General features: G+C 44.9%; 1 protein-coding gene across 1 annotated transcript in view; it reads left to right on the forward strand.

The window, feature by feature from the left end:
• Positions 1–20,245, forward strand: part of LOC142557133 (putative serine carboxypeptidase CPVL) — a 57,370-nt gene extending 37,125 nt beyond the window's left edge. The window contains exons 5-6 of the mRNA XM_075668778.1: positions 193–529; positions 19,365–20,245. Coding sequence (XP_075524893.1) covers positions 193–529; positions 19,365–20,200 — 1,173 coding nt within the window. The 3' untranslated portion in view covers positions 20,201–20,245. The remainder of the gene's footprint in view (positions 1–192; positions 530–19,364) is intronic.
• The last annotated feature ends 1,988 nt before the right edge of the window (positions 20,246–22,233 follow it).

Consider the following 22,233-nt stretch of genomic DNA (forward strand, 5'->3'; position numbering starts at 1 on the left):
TGGCATTCAGATGCGAAAGCAAACGGAGAAAGTGCACGCGCGTTCCCATGATAGTGCTCCTAATTGGCTGATGCCACATGATGAGCTTTTCAGTTCAATGTTATTATACATTAGAGAGTTGTATTTAATATACTAATTAACTAAGAAATAAGGAGACGATGAATTCTGAACCTCAATATTACATGTTTCCAGGGGAACTCTTCTACTGCCCCACTGCTATTATGGACTCAGGGAGGCCCAGGGCTGTCTGCCCTGTTTGGACAGTTCCTACAAAATGGTCCCATCGCCTTCACTGGAATACCACCCCTATACTTATCGCGAAGACAGAAGACACTGCAAAAAAATATGAGCGTCCTTTATATTGATGTCCCAGTTGGCGCCGGCTTCAGTTTCACTGACAGCGAGGACGGATACCCGAAAAGCCTGGAAGACGTAACTGAAAGTGTCATAACATTTCTGAAGCAGTTCTTGCAGCTTTTTTCGTACTACAATCAGCGGGACTTTTACCTGGCCGGGGAGTCTTACGGAGGTTTGTACAATATTTATTGCTTTGATAGACATAGTTGTGTGAACAAGTGTCGCTAAACCTAAGTTTCAATCCACCGTGGTTGCTCGAGGGAGCGGGATGAAATACCGGTCCCGGCGGCTGCATTTCGATGGGCGCGAAGTGCGAAAACACCCGGGTATGTAGATTCTGGTACACCATGTGGTTCAAATTATTCCGGAGTCCCTCACTTCTACGTGCCTCCTATCAGATAGTGGTTGTGGCATGTAAAACCCCATAATTTTTAAACCTAGGTTTCCCATGTGGCATAATCAAGGGACGTATGCAGGGTGTCCCACATAACTTGAGCCAAGAATTTAAATATGAAAGGCGCGTCGGAAGCGAATTGAACTGAACGCATACTATTCGCAATAGCCTATTGTAACTCAGACAACTTTTTATTTTCCCCATAACTCACTAATTAATAAAGTTTACTTACCGAACTTTTTAGTTATTGACTGAGGACCCCAAGTATGATACGCAGATTTGTAGAGCACCTTCAGAAACCACCGATCGAGTTGTTTCCTTTACGATACGTCCCACGTAGTCCCTTTTTTAAGGTTGCAAAGAAAACCCCCAAAATATGAAAAAAAGCCAGCTGACGGAGCGCTTGCGCAGTGGTGCCGTACTTCTCTCAAACGGCCATTTGATAACAAGATGGGCTCCCGTCGGATGACGGCGAAAATGCATGCTGCTGGCCGAGCGCTGCCGATGAGATAAAGAACGCCCTGCCACTTCCTCGTCGCCAGTCAAGATACGGCCCACCTTATTCATCGAACGCACGCTTGAGAGCCGCACAATACCACTGTGCAATCGTTCCGTCACGTGGCTTTTTTCATACTTCGCGGGTTTCCTTTACAACACGGAAAAAACGACTATGTAAGACGTACCGTAAAGGAAACAACTTGATCGGTGGTTTCTGAAGGTGCTCTAGAAATCTGTTTACCACACTTGGGGTCCTCAGCCAATAATTAAAAAGTGTGGTAATTAAACTTAATTAGTTAGTGAGTTATGCGGAAAACAAAATTTGCCTGAGTTACTATAGGCTATTGCGAATAGTATGCGTTTGGTTCAATTGGCTTCTGACGCGCCTTTCATATTTAGATTCTTGGCTCGTGTTATGTGGGACGCGCTGTATATATTTTAGAAGGCTCAGAAAGAATTAGAAAGGTACACTTAGCTTTTGTGCCGCAAAAAGAGGTAGAAAGCTGGGAAGGCCACGAGGTACTTTTTCTGATTTATTGCCTGACTATAAATATAGGCAATTAGCTGCAATTTTCTAGGGCTGCAGCAGGCTTAATGAAAAAATTTCCATGGTCCTCAGCAAAATCACAGGTTTTCATACGATTAGCATATGTTTACAGCTGAAAAAAAAACATGATATGTCCAAAACGACTGTAAGCAAGATCTCCTTTCTTTTTTAACAATGTACACGTTTCAACCAAGCTTCCGAGTATCATCCGTAACTGAAATTTAACACATCAAATTTGCTTTGCTGTATTCGTTTGCGCGTTAGCAGAAATGCCAGCGTATATACGTGACATGCAGTCATTTACAGCTGTACATGTCAGCTCTGCTTCGGTGGAACCCACCTGCAGAATATTTTGTTAGTATAGTTCTGGTTTCCACGCAAATCCTTAAAGAACAGGGATAGTGCATGGTAAAAACCGCGTTCCTATCGCATTAGGCCATATAGCCGAATTCGCCACCATGTCGCGTTTCATTTACCTCAAGGGTGGTTACGTAGTCATTGATTATCTCAAAACAACAAGATGGTGGAATATTATACCACCGAAGGCAGCGTTCACAGAAGCAGTGTCTACAGAAGACATCGGGTGACTGTCAGCTGTTGGCTGTTCTGTGGGTAACTGTTGGCGGCAAGAGCACAATAAGAGGTGAAAAAGAAACCATAAATCCCGCAGTCTATGGGAATTGGCGTGAGTGAATATTTGGGGAGGTGGTAATTCTATGACGGCGCATTATTATAAGAGACAAACGCAAAACGCAACCACCCTTAGTCACGACAGGGGACCTTGGTGATGAAAGACTGGCCTATAGAATATTAAAACGTGTTAAAACAAAAGACAGCAGACGCTGCGCTTCGCTCGAACGCCCCAGACGCAGTGTGCCCTCCAGTCCCAGTATCTAAACCATTCTACGCTACAAAGAAATCATCACAAAACACGGCCTCAAAACCGCCAGCCTGTCGTGTCCCATTGTAACTGTATATGCATGTAAATAGAATTAATCAAATATGTTTACGCATCAGTAACAGCGCCTGGCATTGGTTTATTTTTTATGTGTAAAAAAAACATCAATTTTTCTTGCCAGCTGCCCGAGCCATGTATTAGCATTCTATTAGTAAAATAGTAAAGTATTAGTCTCACGGTTAAACGGCAATCGTCTCAGAAGACTGGCTTGCACATGGGAAGTTGATAAGAATGCTAGCATCTTATTATACGCATGTATCAATGCTGCTAAAAAAAGGGTTTAAGGTTTTTCTCATTCTAGACATTCTGCAAAACCGCACTAGACTCTACACATTGTTGTTCATCTGCCGGTGTCAGCGCTGTCGTTCAGAATGTAAGCAAGTGCCACGAAAAATGCGGGAGAAAGCACGCAGCCGCAATGTCACACACGCTGTTGAGCACTGACGCCACCGCAGACCCAGATTTGTTTAAAGATGGTTGCATCGCCAATGCGCATACTTCCCACTTTCGGAACATACTTCCACTATCGGAATGCGCCTAATTTTGACGATTTCTCAGGCATGTCGTAATAGTTTTCTTTTTCTGTTCTCGTAGTCTGTTCCGCTATCTTCTGTTATTCCTAAGTGCAGTAAAATCGCTTTGCACTGCTACCTGTAACATCACTACCGTATTACAAGCCAGTCGCTGTCATCCTCGCCTGATTGCAAATCCATGCACTTCAGTTTATGCTAAAGCAGTCTCTCCTGCGATCCCTGCAGGCGACAGACTGTAAAATTGCTAATGTGTGCGTCACCTATTATTTCCTTTACATCACACACGCTGATAGATCAAAATCGACGCCAGACACCTTTCAAGGAAAATGCCCAAGGGTTTCAATGCAGCGCACCGAAAGAAGCCACTCTGAGATTGGGCGCACTGGTGATTGCGCGACCTTAGAGCTGCTTCTCACCACTGTCTTCTTTCCGAGAAAATAACACTCGAAAGTGACCCAAAGTGACCCAAAGTCACTTTCGTTTTAAGTCTAGACATCGCACATCAGCGAAAGCGTAACTCCGGGAGTGGGTTAGGTGAAAGGGGAAGTGTATAGAAATTTGGCGAACATGTAATGCGGTGACGCAAAAGGGGCACGCAGTGGTATAGCGATGGATATTGTGCAAAAACTACTGCCACTTATACGCTAACTTGTGCGAATACGCCATGTTTAAGGGGAGCCGCAGGAAAGGGCACAATGATAAAAGCAATTGACGCGCGCCCTGCGCGATAGCTCAGCCTTTAAATCGGGCTCAGTGTCTTATATTGCAAAACAACTTTATGGAAAAAATACTGTACACCTAATTGGCAAACGAGAGCATCATATAAACTCCCCCGCAGGGGCTTCTGAGTCAGCAGGCGTTTGGTGTGTTGCGACACCACGTACCCGAGCACACGAGGGTTGGACCCTCCCGCGTGTAGCCGTGCGCGGCTTAGCCGTGTACGGGGAAAGGGGGATCCTGGGGATTGAGCCGATGCCGGATGTTCGGACCTTTAAGGCCCCCCGGCGGAGGCAACACACCTCTTTGGCCTATGCTTCACGTAGACGGCACCCCCGGACTGAACCACCCGGGGGTAATCGGTAGTTGCCTTTTCCTGTCTCTCTCCCTCCCTCTAGCCTTCGTCTTTCTCTAACTTTCCACCTTTCCTGTCTTCTCCTGGCTTCCTTTTACTTCCATTTTTTCCAGGCAGCAAGGGTTAAACCTGTGTGAATAGCCAACCTAGGTTATTTCATATTTGGTTATAGTGATAACGTACAGCTGGCGTTTATAGGACCTGTTCTTACAGTCCCTGTAGCGTCCCCTTGTAGGACTCCACGGTGGGTGGCTCGCGTTATTGCCGAAAATTCAATCCCTTTATGGCAACCTCCTTCTCTCCGCTTCTTGATCGCCCTCAGAAAAGAGGGCGCACCGATGAAGTATTCCAGTTTTTTGGTCAAAAGAATCCTTCCCTCGTTTTCACGTGATCCACATTGAAAAACCTGCAAAACCAGTTTGAACATTATCACCATTCCTTGTTTCTAAGACATTGACTGAAGTCTTTGGTCCAGGATATAAGGCGTCGAGGATGGCAAGCGGTGATCTCCTTTTGGAACTGCGTGATCAGAAACATTATGAGAAATTGACAAAACTAGTGTCATTTGGGGAAACTCAAGTAATTATAACCCCGCACCGTACGATGAACACAAGCCGCGGTGTTGTTTCGGACGATGACTTGCTGGAGCTCACTGAGGACGAACTCTTTGAGGGCTTCAGTGACCAGAATGTTATCAATGTTAAAAGAATTAAGATCAGGCGTGACAGCAAAGAAATCAAGGCCAAACACCTTATACTCACATTCGGCTCAAGTATTCTGCTCGAGTCTGTAGAGGCCGGGTACATCAAGCTCCGTGTCAGGCCATATGTGCCAAATCCCCTCAGATGTTTCAAATGCCAATGTTTCTGCCACAGTTCGCAGAGCTGCCGAGGCCGTCAAACCTGTGCGAAATGCAGTGCCCTTGAACACGCCACTGAAGCTTGTGAGAACTCTCTCCACTGTGTAAACTGTGACGGGGATCACGCCGCGTACTCGCGGTCGTACCCCTCCTGGAAGAAGGAAAAAGAAATTGTAACGATAAAAGTTAAAGATAATATATCGTTCAAAGAGGCACGAAGGCGGGTAGCATGCCTGCCAAAGAAAAGCTTTGCCGAAATGGCGCGTCAGAGGGCAGCGTCACAACCACCTCCGGCGGCTGTTCGACATACAAGCAGTGAGTCGGCAGTTACGCCATCTGCCCCCACGATGGTCGCAGCTAGCGCTGCTCCACCAACCGAGCAGAAGGAACCATCAACCCCGAAGGTGGGCGCAGCCGAGGCTGCCCCAGCGTCCCCGGCCCCTTCCAGCGCTGGCCACAGCCGGCGCAGCCAAATCCCTCAGGGAACGCCATTGACCTCCGGGCTGGTGGGCGCAGGGGTCTTGCCTTCCGAGGCCGGACTCTCATGGAAAACTTCTCGCTCGCAATAGCATGTGTCCGGCGCCTCATAAAAGAGGCAATGGACACTACACCTGTCCTCACGGCGCGCCAAGCGCCTAAGGAGCGGCGAGGCTCCATCCAACGCTCCAGAAACGGCAAGACCCCGATTATAGGGCCTCGAAAGAGTTCTGTAACATAAGGCATCACTTCCTTTTCTGTATGCACAGCAACAATTTACTTTAAAGATGGGTACGCAAATAATTCAGTGGAACGTCAGAGGTCTTCTTAGAAACCTTGATGATGTGCATGAACTCATCCACAAACATAATCCAGAAGTGCTGTGTTTACAGAAAACACACTTAAAATCCAAACACACAAACTTTTTCCGAACGTATGTTACGTTTCCCAAAGATCGCGATAATGCCGTCGCATCATCGGGTGGTGTTGCGATTGTCACTGATAAAAGTATAGCCTGTCAACCTTTACAGCTACAAGCGCCGCTTGAAGCAGTGGCGGTGCGAGTTGTTCTGCTAAACAAACTTATCACTATTTGCTCGCTTCATATACCCCCATTACAAACTAAGCAAACATGAATTTCAGTCCTTTAGAAATGAATTGCCAGAACTTTATGTGGTTCTTGACGACTTCAATGCACACAACTACCTGTGGGGCGACCCTCGTATAGATGCGCGAGGACGTCTTGTTGAGCAGTTCCTTTTTCTTCTGGTGCGTGCCTGTTGAATAAGAAGGAACCCACATATTACTCTCTCGCAAACAGAACCTTTTCTTCAATAGATCTTAGCCTAGTTTCCCCGTCACTACTGTCTGACCTTGAATGGGAAGTTAACAACAATCCTTACGAGAGCGACCACTTCCCCATACAACTAAGAACCTATAAAGAAAACGAATATCTACCATAGACTCCTAGGTGGAAGATTGAGACAGCTGACTGGGAGAAATTCCGAACTCTTACTAGTATCTCGTGGGCTGATATGTCTTCTTTAGAAATCGATGCTGCTGTGGAGTACCTTACAGCATTCATTATAGATGCCGCATCTAAATGCATATCTGAAGTGAGTGGTTTCGCATGCAAACGGCGCGTCCCGTGGTGGAATGACGAATGTAGGACCGCCCGTAAGAAACAAAACAAAGCGTGGGGGTTGCTACGCGCCTCTCCCACTGCGGAGAATCTTATTAACTTTAAGAAAGCAAAATCCGAAGGCAGGAGAACGCGCCGACAGGCCAGAAGAGAGAGTTGGCAGAAGTTTTTAGCGGGTCCCGTATACAGACGAGGCCAAAGTCTGGAACAGGGTTAATAGCATAAGAGGGCGACAAACGCACTCCATTCCTTTGGTAAACACACAAGGCGATGCCCTGCACGACCAGGCTGATGCTCTCGGTGAACACTTCGAGCGCGTGTCTAGCTCCACTCACTATTCGGAGAACTTTCTCAAATATAAAGCAATGGAAGAACTCAAGCCTCTGAATCGGAAATGCATGCCAAACGATCCTTATAATCGTCCTTTTACCGTTGCTGAACTTAAAGCTTCCTTATCAGCATGTCGGAGCTCTGCACTGGGCCCTGATAGAATCATGTATGATATGCTTAAATACCTGCACTCCGACACACTAACCACGCTACTCACACTTCTCAATACTATCTCGGCTGCTGGTTATCTTCTATCAAAATGGAAGGAGGCTATTGTGATCCCTGTCTTGAAGCATGGTAAAGACACTTCATTGCTTACTAGGTACCGTCCTATAGCGCTTACGAGCTGCCTCTGTAAGCTTTTTGAAAAAAATGATCAATCGGCCGTCTCGTACATCTCCTAGTGTCCAGTAAAATGCTTGATCCATTTCAATGTGGCTTTCGGGAAGGGCGATCTACAACCGACCATCTTGTGCGCATCGAAGCGAGCATTGGCGAAGCCTTCGTGCACAAGCAATCTTTCTTATCTGTATTTCTGGATATGGAAAAAGCGTACGACACAACCTGGCGGTACGGAATACTGCGCGATCTTTCCGTGCTAGGTATCCGCGGCAATATGTTAAATATCATAGAGAGCTACCTAGAGAACCGTACATTTCGAGTGAAAATAGGTCCTGCACTGTCGCGTGCATTCATACAGGAAACTGGGGTACCCCAGGGTGGCGTACTCAGCTGCACGCTCTTTGTCGTAAAGATGAACACGCTTCCTGCATCTTTACACCAGCTAGTTTACTGCCAGCTTTACCACCAGCTTTACCACCAGCTATATGTAGACGATATAGAAATAGGTTTCAAATCCTGCAACCTCACAGTCTGCGAGAGACAGGTACAGCAGGCCCTAAACAAGGTGTCCATGTGGGCAGATCAAAATGGATTTAAAATCAACCCCCACAAAAGTTCTTGTGTTTTCACAAGAAAGAGAGGCCTGGTCCCAGATCCTTTTCTAGAAATGGGCGGACAAGAAATTCTTTTTAACAAAGAGCACAAATTTCTAGGTATTATACTTGACTCCAAGATTAGTTTCATTCCACACATGAAATATCTAAAAACAAGATGTCTAAAAACACTCAACTTACTTAAAATCATATCCCACACAACATGGCGTAGTGACAGGAAGTGTTTACTGAATCTTTACAGGAGCCTAGTTCGATCAAGATTAGATTATAGTGCCGTAGTCTATCACTCTGCCGCCCCGAGCGCGCTAAAGATAGTAGACCCTGTTCACCATCTGGAAATCCGCCTGGCCACTGGCGCATTTAGAACAAGCCCTGTTGAAAGTCTGTATGTCGAGTCAGATGAGTGGTCACTCCATTTTCAGAGAACGTACATCAGCTTTACGTATTTTCTGAAAGTGCGTTCCAATAAGGAACATCCGTGTTTCACAACCGTTAACGAATTGACGTGTGAAACAATTTTTCGTAATAGACCCTCTTTGAGATTACTTTTCTCAATACGTGTAAGAGAACTTAGCGAAGAAATGGGCGTCCCACTTATTGAACATCGCCTAATGCCAGCAGCTAGCTCTTACCGCCCTGGCAGTGGCAGGTGATGGAATGTGACGTATCCTTTGTAGAGATCACAAAGCACGCTCCTGAGCTTGAAATTGCCATGCATTTCCGTGAGGTTCAGTTGAAGTACTCCTACTCCAAATTTTACACAGACGCGTCAAAATCACATGCTGGCGTATCCTACGCTGCTGTTGGTCCCTCTTTTACTGAACCTGACGTGCTGAACCCCATAACAAGTAACTTCACTGCAGAAGTCTAGGCAGTACTGAGTTCAGTCAAACATATAAAGAAACTGAAAGTTGAGAAAGCCATCATATTCACAGACTCGCTAAGTCTTGTCAAAGCACTCATTTATTTTCAAAAGCAAACGAATCCTGTCTTCAATGAACTCTACTCCCTCTTATGTAACATCTACTTATCAAATACGCATGTAGTAATATGCTGGGTTCCTGGCCATAGAGGAATCGAGGGAAATGTGCTTGCCGACGAGATCGCCAAATCAATAGCATCGCAAGGTATTCGTTCTGCTGCTGTCCCTGCGTCAGACATGAAGCCTTTCCTAAGAAAAAAACTGCGAAGCCACTGGCAACGCTTGTGGGACGCTGAAACAAGTAATAAGCTTCACATAATTAAGCCAAAGTTAGGTTTCTGGCACCAAATACGAAAACAAGGAGAACAGATGTCCTATTCACTAAACTGAGAATAGGCCACACATTTGGCACTCATAACTTTCTCTTGACCGGTAACGAGACTCCAACCTGTGGTAGATGTGGCGACCGGCTGACCGTCCTCCATGTGTTCCTGGAGTGCCGGGAAGCCGAAAGAGACAGGAGAAAACATTTTCCTTTTGCATACAGCCATCACGTCCCTCTGCATCCGGCCATGTTTCTTGGTGTAGAACCGCTTTTTAAGACCAAAGCATTCCTCGCTTTCTTAAAAGATGTACATACAAAAATGTACAAAAACCATCATCTGGCGCTTATGCATAAACAGTGCGATTGGCCCAGCGTTGCGGCTAGCCTCCAATGACATGAATGCCGCCACTTTGATCATACTATGAGGCACATTCGCGCATGATTACACTAGCTCCACATGCAATGACATCATTGGCTGATGTAAAAACTTATAAATCTCACATGCATATGAAGTCCGTTCTTTTTATGTGTACGTGCTAATACGCCTCAGAAGCTTAGAATTTGCGTTGCTTTGTTACGTTATGTTATATTTGTTATGTTATGAAAACAAGTTATATTAATTTTTAGCGACGAGGTTAGGGAGTACCATTTTGATCTCAAATGCTTTGAATTTTATCAAGTAAATGGTAGGGCACTAGGGATTCTAATGCACAACTGAAGAAAAACAACACGTGTTTCAAACGAAATTCCTCCGATTCTAAACGAAGGAAAACATCAGTTGTTACCTGTCATGAAAGACCAGTAATGCGGACATGTTCATCACAATATATTTGCGTGAAACTGAGGTATCTAAAAAAAGCAAATCAGGGCTGAACTTGCTGTGACTCCTTTATTGGTTATAGTTCATGCATTTCATGAACTCTAACCGCAACGTTAGCTGAAAGACTAGTTGAGTTTTGTCTCTACCGGTGCTGCCAGATTCTAGTTGACACGTTTGAGTTCAAAAACAGCACAGCGGGCTCATTTGCAAGACACTCTTATACGACGGCCGGCGCGGGCTCTCAGCTTTCGTGACGAGCGCAATCCTCTTCCACGTCGTCTCCACAAACAAGTTGTGTCGCAACGCAGATATATTGCGACACTTCTGCGTAAGTGGCATGGGGTAAATGTTGTATTTAGGAGATAGCACGAAGGTAAAACCAAATGCAGGATCAGGGGCTGCTTATAATCTTGCTTCGTATACTGTTTGTCCCGTGCACTCCTAAAAGTAAAACGTCTGAACAGCGTATATAGGTGGGAGCACCGCTAATTTTTTTAAAGATATCTTCGGGCCCTCTAGTTTAAAGGAAAAGTTATCACCAATGGCGGCTTCACAGAAACATTTCAGTTCAGGATTGTGAACGTTCATTTATTCTTCAGCACTAAGAAACGACGCCATATCAACGTATAAACATATCGGCATTAACGTAAAGAAGTGAGCAGATTAGAAAGCAGAAATATATTGTCAGTCTAGGTTAATAAAGCACACAGGTTCTCTCATTCGTGGACTGCACCCAGATCTTTGCATTGTGCATATTAGTTGAAGCCACATAAGTTGAAGGCACATTTCTTCTTGAATCGCTAAGAATTTGTGGAATGCATCCTAAAGCTCCCCTAAGGTGAATTTATTGCTGGAATATTTGTGTGCCACAACAAAATTCGATGCATCATTTTTAAAAATTAGCTGAGACGAAGTGTGCTACGTATATAAAGTATCATGCGCTAAGTCTAACGAAGGCAAAATTGCAGATATAGCCCTCCCCGAACGACCCGGACCATGTGGTTTTATTGAGGTGTAATATGCACATGTTGATAAAGGTTAAATGTAGATTGCTTGGTAATGTCTGTAATATACACAGAATTATTAGCTTGCAGAAACTATGTGCCGCACCAAAATCCGGTAATTAGTTCTCGATTTCCTGGTTGTCACGGCTATCGCAACATGCCTTGTAGCGATGAGGCGCACAGAAACAGCCATGAAAAAAGAAAGGCTGCTGCAAATCGATATCACTTCATCATAGCAATGAAAGCACCCACTAGAGCACTTTAATATTCCCCTTTCTGGATCAAGGAGCAGTTAGAGCCTGTTCGTTTAACAAAAAGATATGTGGACCAGTGCAAGTATATCACCCTTCTATACACTATATACGTCTCCTTATTACCTCTGCAAAATGCTCTAGTTTTCATTATTCTGCGCAGTTATTGTTACGCTTGGCTTGGCGTTCGGCGAACAGGAAGGTTGCGTAATTGTCATCGCCGTGTTAACATCCTAACAAGTGCGTGTCACAGAACGTAGCTTTCCTTTTAAGAGTGTTGAGACGTAGTAAATATGCAGAAATAACGGGGACCATGCGGCTTTATGTGCTAGGGAGATTAAATTACACGTCTTTTTCCGGATCGCTTTGTATTTGTAACCTCACATTGTGACGGTAAACGACGAATTCGAGCTGTCATTGCCCATTTATCATGGAAGCACATTCGTAAAGTAAAAGAACATCAGACATTGTGTGTAAGCTCACTGTTTATTCCTAACTAACGCGCAACCTAGTGAGACAAAGGCGACTAGCTTCTTGGAAGTTGTCGAAGAAGGACGAAGGCTAGCTCTAGAAAAAGGCTAGTTCGAACCTTCTCTGAGTAGTCCAACTAACCCAACTATCTGCATTAAATGCTGCACACCCTAGTGAGACGTTTCGATAAATGATTTCCGCTATGCTAGCTTTTATTACACTGTTCGGAAACAGGTACGTTACCTAAAATTTACTCAAAAGGTATAGCGACAATTTGGCGACATTGCAAAAAAACACTTGGCGGACATTTAGCGAATTTACTGCCTCACTTTAGCGACATATTGGAAAAAATTACGGCAACACTGTTCGGTGGATACCATACGCTACTGGGAACATCTCAGTAGTTATGTAATCTTTTTTCCAACCTCTCTCTCTCTCTCTTCAACAGAAGCCTTCTCTCCACTGTTTTTGTGGCGGGCATATTTCGTAATATAGAAGATTCCCATACATAACTACTGGCCATGTATGGGAGCTGGCTGCCGCTGGCCAACGGCTGACATCGATCAAGGAGCGTGAGTCGACTATCGGCTGCTCACGCTCGGCAGCAACAGCCCAAGTAGGAATGAAACTGTAGCCACAGTGGTTATCGTCCTAGGCACCGGTTCTCGCTGATTTCGATTAGTCTGGAACCCTCAACTATCCCCGAACTACGCGGCACTTAATAACAGATCACACTTATGCTACACGTGCACGCCGCGCCTCGCGATGAATAGCGGTTAGCATCTGCAAGGGACGGCAGACACTGAGCGCTCACTCCAGGTCGTTCCTGGCTATAGACGGGGTCCGTATTCAGGTTCGTATTGAGTGCTACACAGAGCGCAACCTGTATGTGCCTGCTGTCCGTGCAAGACAAAGGCTGTCCGCGCCATGTAGCACGGCCAGGCCGGGGAGCACGTGCGCCACTCATACAGTTGCGCGTATCCACACGTAGCTGTGTCTTCTGCGTAGCGTAATCACCGGGGCCGCCGAGGGGTGCCGCGACACGCCCGCTCGCTTAAGGGAGACTACATGCGAACAGCGCTTGCATATAGGCTCCCTAGCTCACCGTAGAGTAACTTTTCCAGTGACTAGTTCGCCGTAACACCGTAGGTGTTCCTACACTCCTTCAGAACGGATTACACTGGATGCGAATGGGAAATGTAAATTCCGCGCTCGAACTTTGTACGCTCGTACTAGGTCCTTTTGAAGAATTCTTTCCGTAATATTTTCTTTGGATGTGCCATACTCGCTCAAAGATGTTGTTGCGGCTTCAAGGAAATGTGGTTCAAGGCACCTGTAAGCAAATACTGATTTGGATCACGATTCTTGTGATGGACGCGAATGTTAGTAGAATATTCTTTCTGAGCGATATGAATTGTTGCAACAATGTGTGAGAAATAATATACTGAGGGGGCTGGCTGTGCAGCACTGTATCGGTCTCGAATTACGTACTCTGTGTTTCGGACGGAATTTACCTTTTGCAGATGGAATTCCAAGTTTATCTGCTAGCGTAGTACAGTTATGCTTGAGTTTGGGACAACCCAAAGGCAAATCCAATTATGTAACATTTTGATAGCTGCATATAGGTAGCCTAGTGGTGACATGCCTGGTTTCCTGAAAGCGACTAACTGATGTCTACGTCTGCTAGTGTGTTGTCGTCCCTGGTCTTGAAGATGCACAGTCGCCCGATTATTTAATGGTACCACGCGAGCTTCCAATGGCACGGCGATGAACGCCTTCTAACGTCGCGAAAGGACGCACTCAGCAAGAGCAATAGAGACCAGCAAGAGATTAACAAGTAACTGCTGATCTGGTCGCTTTACACCATTAGAAAGCACTCACCGGCCGGCTAGTCGACGCTAGCGCGGTACTGTTAAAGAAGCAGGCGATTGTACGTTGAAATAACCTCTAATAATGAAAAAAAGTGTGATGGATAAAGGCTGCGAAACTCCGTAATAGAGGGGGATACACTTTGTACAGTACGACAACGCCCTGAACGCAGATATGCCGATAGGATAATGTGCGTGGGGGAGCTTTAGGTCATGTAAGTATAGGGGAGCTTTACCTGGTGTCGAGATTGTGGATATATTTCCCTGCATTCTAGACTGTAGGGCCTATGGTTGCGTTGTAATAATCTACGTAGTCCGAAAGAAAGGTACTGTAGTCATTGCTTTCTTGAGGAAGCAGGGCTATGAAAGTGGTTAGAATGAGGTGCAGCAAAAGCTCTGGTTTTTTGAGACACAGAAATGCGATAGTTCCACAGGAGAATCTAAATCATATCTGGATAGGATCGGAAGTTGTTCACAGCTACGATTCAATAGATGACAAACTTCGAAGAATAGTACTCAGCATCTTAGGCTGCATCGTTTTCATTGTTGACATGGTGTCACGTGTCTCCATGTAGATGCTTTCCAGAAGCTTCGGAAGTACTTCTCTATTACTGGTGTGATGTGCTGTTGCGTTTGCTTATACAGTTGTTTTAACAGAATGGGAACAATCTTCTTTGATGGTTTCACTTAGCGATATCATGTTCTTTAGATTTACCAGACTTGTAGGGGATTGCCGGATGACAATTTCTTCAATCCTAGCTTAATGAAGTGATACATTTGTGGGGGCGCTTGCTGACTTCAAAGTGGTTAAATATATATTCCGGTAAAAAAGCGTTTCCGAAGTGGCCGTCGAAGGTTTGGGTGGTTGGGGCTCAATTTATGCTGTTTTTCAGACTGTTTAATAGTGCTATTTGAGGTTTTTTGTGAGCTAGGTAGGTTTTCATATATACGCTTCTAACACTTTACGCATGAAAGCGTATCTGCGCATTGTTGATCTTCATTTTTCACTAAACTGCATTTGTCACAGTTTGGCGAAGCGGAGTTCGTGTTGCGAACGGTGGCACGTAGCGCAGATGATAGGGCGTGGTTTCTAAGAATAGGACCGCGTTACGACCCTTACCCACGTACTCAGAAATGCAGCTTGAAGCCCTTGCTTGACTTTATCTAAATTACGCCTTTTGTGAGCGTCTTGGGCGCGTTCACGCGAGGCGTCTCTTATATCAAGTTAAACGTGGGCTTCAAGTTAGGATGCATTTCTGAATACGGGGGTTAGTACACCAACTGCGCTTGAAAAAGAGGACACTTGGAAATTGTTTGTTTCACCCATTGGTTTGCGAAGGACAGAGCATTTCATATTCTTAGCCCTGCAGCACCGCCACATGGAAGGGACCGAAAGCACACTGCATCCTCATGTCTGCCTTTCTGGGATAAGGCTTTGTCTAACTCGTGCTCCCTAGTGTGCACGCCCATTCGCGTTTTCGCTAGCACTAAGTGTAAAAAGTTCTGCAGAACACACTCTACGATGACTGCCGGCGCTAATGTGTTAGCATTGAATCAATATAGCCACAGAACGTATTGCCACCGCGGAGACTAGTTATGTATGAGACGTGTACTGCAGCGGCGCTCCTCTTTCGCACTTCTGTTAGAATACTTGGTGCCATTTACTGCCATCGCCGCAACGCCTGGGGTGGCATCCAAAATGAATGATGGGCGTGTGCGTGCGAACGCTGAGAAAAACGTCATGTGGCCACCGCGCTCGTCTCTAGCCCTTCTATTTCGACACGCTGCGCCACGCAATGGCGCTATAAAGAAGTCCGCGTGTTGCCTTCGAGACGACAAGCGTAGCAGGCTGGTGCATGCGAACTGATAGTTGTTCCCTAGCTTGACACCCATTCACAGCTATTCTGTGTCCCAAACTGGCAAGATGTTTGTTTATTTATTTATACAATACTGCAGGCCTAAATGAGGGCTCAAGCAGGAGGGGCAGAATACATAAATATTTACATATGTACGTATATATATACACACACGCACACATGAAAAAGAAATACAAAAGCAATGCAACATATATAAATATCAGAAGAAAACTAAAATGAAAGCGACGACTAATAAGATTAAGAGAAGGTACACTGAAGGAAGACAACCCGACAAACATTAGAACAGTATCACACGCATATATGAGCACTTGCAACCACTATCGAGAGAGGAAGAAAAAGGGGGAAAAAACATCAGATGTTGAACGAGCGACCAATGCAAAATACTGAAAATAATAGAACAATGAAGATCAGGAAAGTATCAACAAAATTCACGTGTAAAAAAAAAAGAAAAAGGAAACAGTAACAAGGCTTGCCGACATGGCAATACCCCTAGAATTAAAGACACATGCGTTCAATAGAATTGGTGTTTATCAATTGTGATAATGGCAGGCTGTTCCAATCTGTTACAGTGCGCGGGAAGAAGGAAAACTTAAAGAGGTTAGTTCGGGTGTTATGAGGTGTTAAAGAATCAGCGTGACGATGCCGCGTTCGGCGCGCTGTAGGTGGTCTAACATAAGCCTGTGGGTTGACGAGCGGCATATAACCAGTGTTATCGTGGCGTAGCCCGTGAAAGCGTTGGTGTAAAAGACGGTAATTAAAAAGCGGTAGATAACCAGTATATTTGTAGAGCAGCCTGGTAATGCGTCGGGTTGCTCTCCTGGATAAACCCTTACATGAGTTTGATTACGTCCTGCATAGGGGAAATTTAGGAGATTTCTTTCGACATTGAAGAGAAGAACACACCTACTGGCCCATACCCCGTCACCAAAGTTGGCATTAAATAGCGGCTAACTGAAGACCAGCACTGACCGAGTGGCACATACTCAGTGCTCCAAGTCAGACGTCAAAGAGTTTCTGCGAACGCTGCCTACCCAGTTTCGCATTTACGGTGACACATGTCGGCGTGAAAGAGCTTCGTTCGCGAGAGGCACCTATGTACACATTGGTACATATTCAGTGGCCCAACTTGATCCGACGAAAGGTTTGGAACCCTCTTACCTCAACACAGCAGCCCGACGGTTTCGACGACGAACTATCCTGGGACCCAGGTAGGCAGGTTAGATACCAATACAAACATAGATGGACGCAAACGTACATACATAACGATGACCCCGTAAAGTTCTTGAAGTACCTTGAAGTACCCTAAGAAGCCTAACATTCTCTAAAGGACCCCTTAAATTTTTCCTATGCTGAGCGGACTCAAACCCACGTCGCAAGGGTTCCTCAAGGAGCGAAACCCGACACATTAGTAGGCTGCGGTACGAATGCACAGGGTATGTGCCATATTTCAATGAAGTTATTTCACGTCACCGCTTCAGAAAGCTGCACCATGAAAGCAATGCGTATGCGCCACTTTTCAATGAACTTCTTGCCAATTTGGGTGACTGAGCATGTGCCACTAGGTGTGCGGCTATCGAGGCAAGAAGTCTCAGTTATCGCAGGCACCAGCGACCCACGCTTCTCGTCGCGGAGACCACGCGCGGACTCCTAAGGAACGACGCTAGATGGCGTAGTGAGTCGAGAAAGAAGCGCGAGAGAGGAGCACGGTTGCTGTATGACGTGTTTCTGAGCGTTCGCGTGCACGGGCGGGGCATGCATTTTGGTGGCCACACCCAGATTTCGCGGTGGTACCGGTAGATGGCGCTGAACGTTCTTAGAAAAACGCGGAACAGGAGTTCTGTCAATACATTGATTCAATGCTAAACGCATTACCGTCAAACGTCATCGTGAGATGGATTCGGCTTGATTTCGAGAAACACTGACTGTTCATAAATAATGATCGATTTCCCGGCATCTTATTGATGTTCGTTGTCTGGCAGGAGTCTTGCTTTTTATTCCAATACGAGATAATCTCTAACTTGACATTCGAACTGTCTAATTGGTTCATGTATGTGGAGTCGAACATCGTATACATGATACGTCGCAAAATGCCCCTCAACAAAATTTGGGAAGACGTTTTGGGCCCGCTTTACTTCTGCGTTGTTTAGTAAAAGCGGGCACCAGGGCTCTGTCGCACGCTGTGACTAGATGGCCTTCTCTGCGACACTAAGCGCAGAACCCGCAAAGCCTGTGAAAAGTGAGCATGGCTCATAAAGAAGGAAAAGCTGAAGTTGAACAAAAGATGTCTGTGTAAATTGCCTCTGGCCCATAGTACTATGCTAATTCTTGAATATGATTACTCGAAGAAGGGGACCGCAACTTCACGAAATATACAGTGCGTTTTGGATGAATAGACAATTCTTATTAATTAAAATTTTTAATTACTTAAGGTGCATAATGTAGATTACTACAATATTTTGTTCAATATTTCTGAAGCGATACATATGTATTCTTGCAGAAGGCAATTGGCTAATGTAGTATACCTGTAAATATAACTTTAGAATTTTCGAATATGGAGAGCTTCTTGAAGAATCGCCTCAAATTTCTTAACGGTACACTAAAAAGAAACACTGAACAAGTTTATATTGATAACTTATTCTTGAGGAAGTCTACATTCGTTGATTCTGCGGTAATTCATTGAAAATTAAAAGAAAAAGAAACGTCAAACTCTTATTTGGGGTTTCGCGCTAAAACCCTAGAATTCTACGACCACGCGACGTCATGGTTTGAAATCGTGTTTCTTCATTTTGGTCGGGGTGGTTGAGGGTAGCTTCACAATATTTCATAAACTAAGCCTACGGCTTTTTCAGAATGCCATGTAGTGCATTGTTACTAAGGAACATTTCACAGGGCATGAATAGATGGCATCAACATGTGTGACGTCACAACGACTTGATGTGGAAATTGCAAGGTGGCGTCGCCACCCATATTTCGCTTTAGCATCTTTTGTGGCGGTAAGAGCGGCTTTTTTGGTAGCCTGGAAGGGTAATTTTGTAACACGTAAGATCATTTTTTTCTTTAGTGTGACTTTAAATATAAAGCCGTCAGGCGAAAGTAGATAACTGATCGCTGAAAAGACATAGCACGTATCGCAGCTGTTTTACTGCCCTGCACAATTTTCGGTCGCACGTGCTCGGGCCCTCCTGGCATATCAGCACATGCAGAAAGTACAGTCGTAAATGGAGTTGCTTCCAGAAGTTTTGCAATGCGATAACAATAATGCGCAGTTATATAGTTCATTTAGCGTGAGCCGCTAGTAGGAAAGTGCAAATAAAGTTCCTGCTGCCACTGCTATTAAGCGGTTTCCGAAGAAGATAGATTAAGCACATTTGAACAGCTCAGCAAATTCAGATTACCTTTTGTGTGCAGCACAGCAGACCAGTAGGTCGAGAGCAGCTGAGCGCACCCTATGCGCGTTTCTTGTACATAGAGGAAGAAAATTCGCGATATATTTCAACCATTTTGATACTCTCAGATCTAAAATTAGAAAGAATGCTGGTCCTGTTAAATGGCTGCCACTCAAGCCCACTATTTGATACCTCTGTTGTGTTGTGCGTATGCTGCACACAATTACCTGGTTTCTACATTTTAGATGCGCTACTTTTCTACAACGCTCCAGGGCTGTCAAACATCATTGTAATACTCTGTTTTCTTTCTTTGCCCAGCGAGGTACTCCGTCGCTATCGCGGACTGCATGCTCAAGAATAAGAGCATTGTGTCACTAAACCTGAAAGGAGTGATTGGCGGCAACGGTTTTCTCGGCCCAGTGCTTGAAGTAGCCAACTCCAGTGACTTCCTCTATCAAATGTCGATGCTGGACATGCAAGGATACAAAAGGTTTGCAGGGGAGTTTTCGACCATGAAGCAGATGTCAGAATCAGGAAATGAGACCCTAAAAACATACGCACTTTATACGCTCCTTCGTACAATATTTACCAGTGAGACGGAGCCTACCCTGTTTCAGAATCTCACATTATACAGCGACCACGCAAGTCCAATGACCACCACCAGACCACTTATAATGCTGATGTGCTTTGGTTTTTTAAGTACAAACATAACAAAAGCTATTTTGCATGCTGGCGTAAACAACACTTTTCAGATCAACAATAATAAACTCCTAACCAGTTTTGCTAGTGATTGGTTGAGAGATATTAGCGAGTTCAACGAATATGTGCTAAACAACTCCAGAGTCCTGTTTTACACTGGTCAAATTGATGCGCTTTTCCCGTCGGTAAATCAGCGCACTTACTTTAAAAGGTTGAACTGGACTCACGCAGTCGAATATGGCGATGCTGTTCGCCACCCTTGGAAGCCGCACGAAAAATATTATGGCTTCGCCGGCTACGTAAAGACAGTGAATGGATTCACTGATGCTGTTTTATTGGGGATGAGTCATTATGGTGCTGCCGAAAAACCAGACGAAGTATACCACCTTATGACAGAGTTTATCGCGAACTCGTCGAAAGTCCTGAGTATTCCAGCAGTTTCCCAGCAAAAGTAGAATCAGAAGCTAAGATGTGAATAAATAAAATGCATATAATCTCTCTGGAGCGAACATGTGTCTTCTTGGTTGTTGCTTACTTGTACTTTACTTATACTTTCGGTAATTAAAAAAAGCGAAAAAACGAAGAGCTTTAATTAAGCTGTTCTGGCGAATGACACAAGGGACACCAGACAGGCTAAAAGAAATGACACACAGATGCCGAGTCACACTGCAAGATTATTGTAAGAAATGGTATTAGAAGCATCCGTTTTCATAAATTAGATCCAAAGAGCACCATCAACACAACCTTACCCCCTTTTAGATCACGGCGGAATTTCACAAATTTTTGTTAGGTGTCGCCCCATACAGCGCGAAGAGATAGCAGCGTCGGGCGACCTCGATAATTCAAACGTAACCTTCCAGAGAAGTGGTTCCTATCGAAAAGATGCATTAAGAATTTCAGATGCCGGTAATCCAACCACCCACTCGTCCGGTATGTTGGCCGTGTCACTCATTCATTTCTGAACGTCAAACACATCTAACGCTTTTAAACAATTGCTTAAAAGGAACCGTTACTAAAAGTCGTACTTTACTGGCAGAATTTCAACACTGCTTGAGCATCACACATAGCCAGCTCCCTATTTCGATGATATCTGAACAAGATGGGAGGTTTAGTTACCACTGAGGACACCACGGGCGCCTCGTACAAGACAAGAACAGGGAGTAAAGAAAAGATCAGTAGTAATCGCCCAAGCTCATACTAAACAGAGAAACAACCTATCGTCACATATTACACTAATGCGTTATTTACACAAAATGCAAACTCGCGGTGCGCACGCTTCTTTCTGGATAATCGTTAACCCATCGGCTAATGTGCGGATAACATAGTTGCGAGCAGTTGTCCAAATAATTTTTTTTCAAAGGATGTAACTCATGCACACACATCACAGACACACATCTTACTTCGCCAACTTGTTCGCCCGCAAAGTGCCCCATCCCCTTTTTATCATATACACAAAATTCAAACATGCTGTGACGCACTGTTCTTTCCGGACACTGATTAACCAAGCGCCTAATGATCGTATGACGTTGTTGCGAGCTGGTGTTGAAATACTTTCTTCTAAAGGGTGTAACTCATGCACACACACAACAGACACACATCTGACTTCACCAACACGTTCGCCTACAATGTGCCCCTGCCATTTTTATCATTTACACAAAATGCAAACCCGCTGTGACGCACTCTTCTTTCTGGACACTAGATCACCCAGCGGCTAATGACCGTATAACGTTGTTGCGAGCTGTTGTTGAAATACTTTATTTCAAAGGATGTAACTCATGCACGCACACCACAGACACACATCTTACTTCGCCAATATTTTCGCCCACAATGTGCCCCAACCAATTCTAAAATTTACATAAATTCCAACCCGCTGCGACTCACTCTTGTTTCGGGACAGCGATTAACCAAGCGGCTAAGGACCGTACAACGTTGTTGCGAGAAGTTGTTGAAATACGTTTTTTGAAAGGGTGTAACTCATGCACACACACCATAGACACGCATTTTATTTTGCCGACATGTTCACCCACAATGCACCCCAACCCCTTTTTATCATTTACACAAAATGCAAACCGGCTGTGACGAACTCATACTTCTGGACAATAGTTAACCCATCGGCTAATGACCGTATAACGTTGTTGCGAGCAGTTGTCGAAATACTTTTTTTCAAAGGGTGTAACTTATGCACTCCCACCAAAGACACACATCTTTGCGAACATGTTCACCACAATGTGACCCCACCTCTTTTTATCATTTACACAAAATGAAAACCCGCAGTGAAGCACTCTTCTTTCTGGACACTGGTTAGCGCAGCGGCTAATGACCGTATGACGTTGCTAGGAGCAAATGTTGAAATTGTTTTTTTCACAGGGTGCAACTCATGCACACACACCACAGACACACGTGTTATACCGCCAACATGTTCGCCTACAATGTGCCCCCATCCCTTTTTATCATTTCCACAAAATCCAAACCCACTTTGACACACTCT

Source organism: Dermacentor variabilis, chromosome 9, assembly GCF_050947875.1.
Source record: "Dermacentor variabilis isolate Ectoservices chromosome 9, ASM5094787v1, whole genome shotgun sequence".
Taxonomy (NCBI): domain Eukaryota; kingdom Metazoa; phylum Arthropoda; class Arachnida; order Ixodida; family Ixodidae; genus Dermacentor; species Dermacentor variabilis.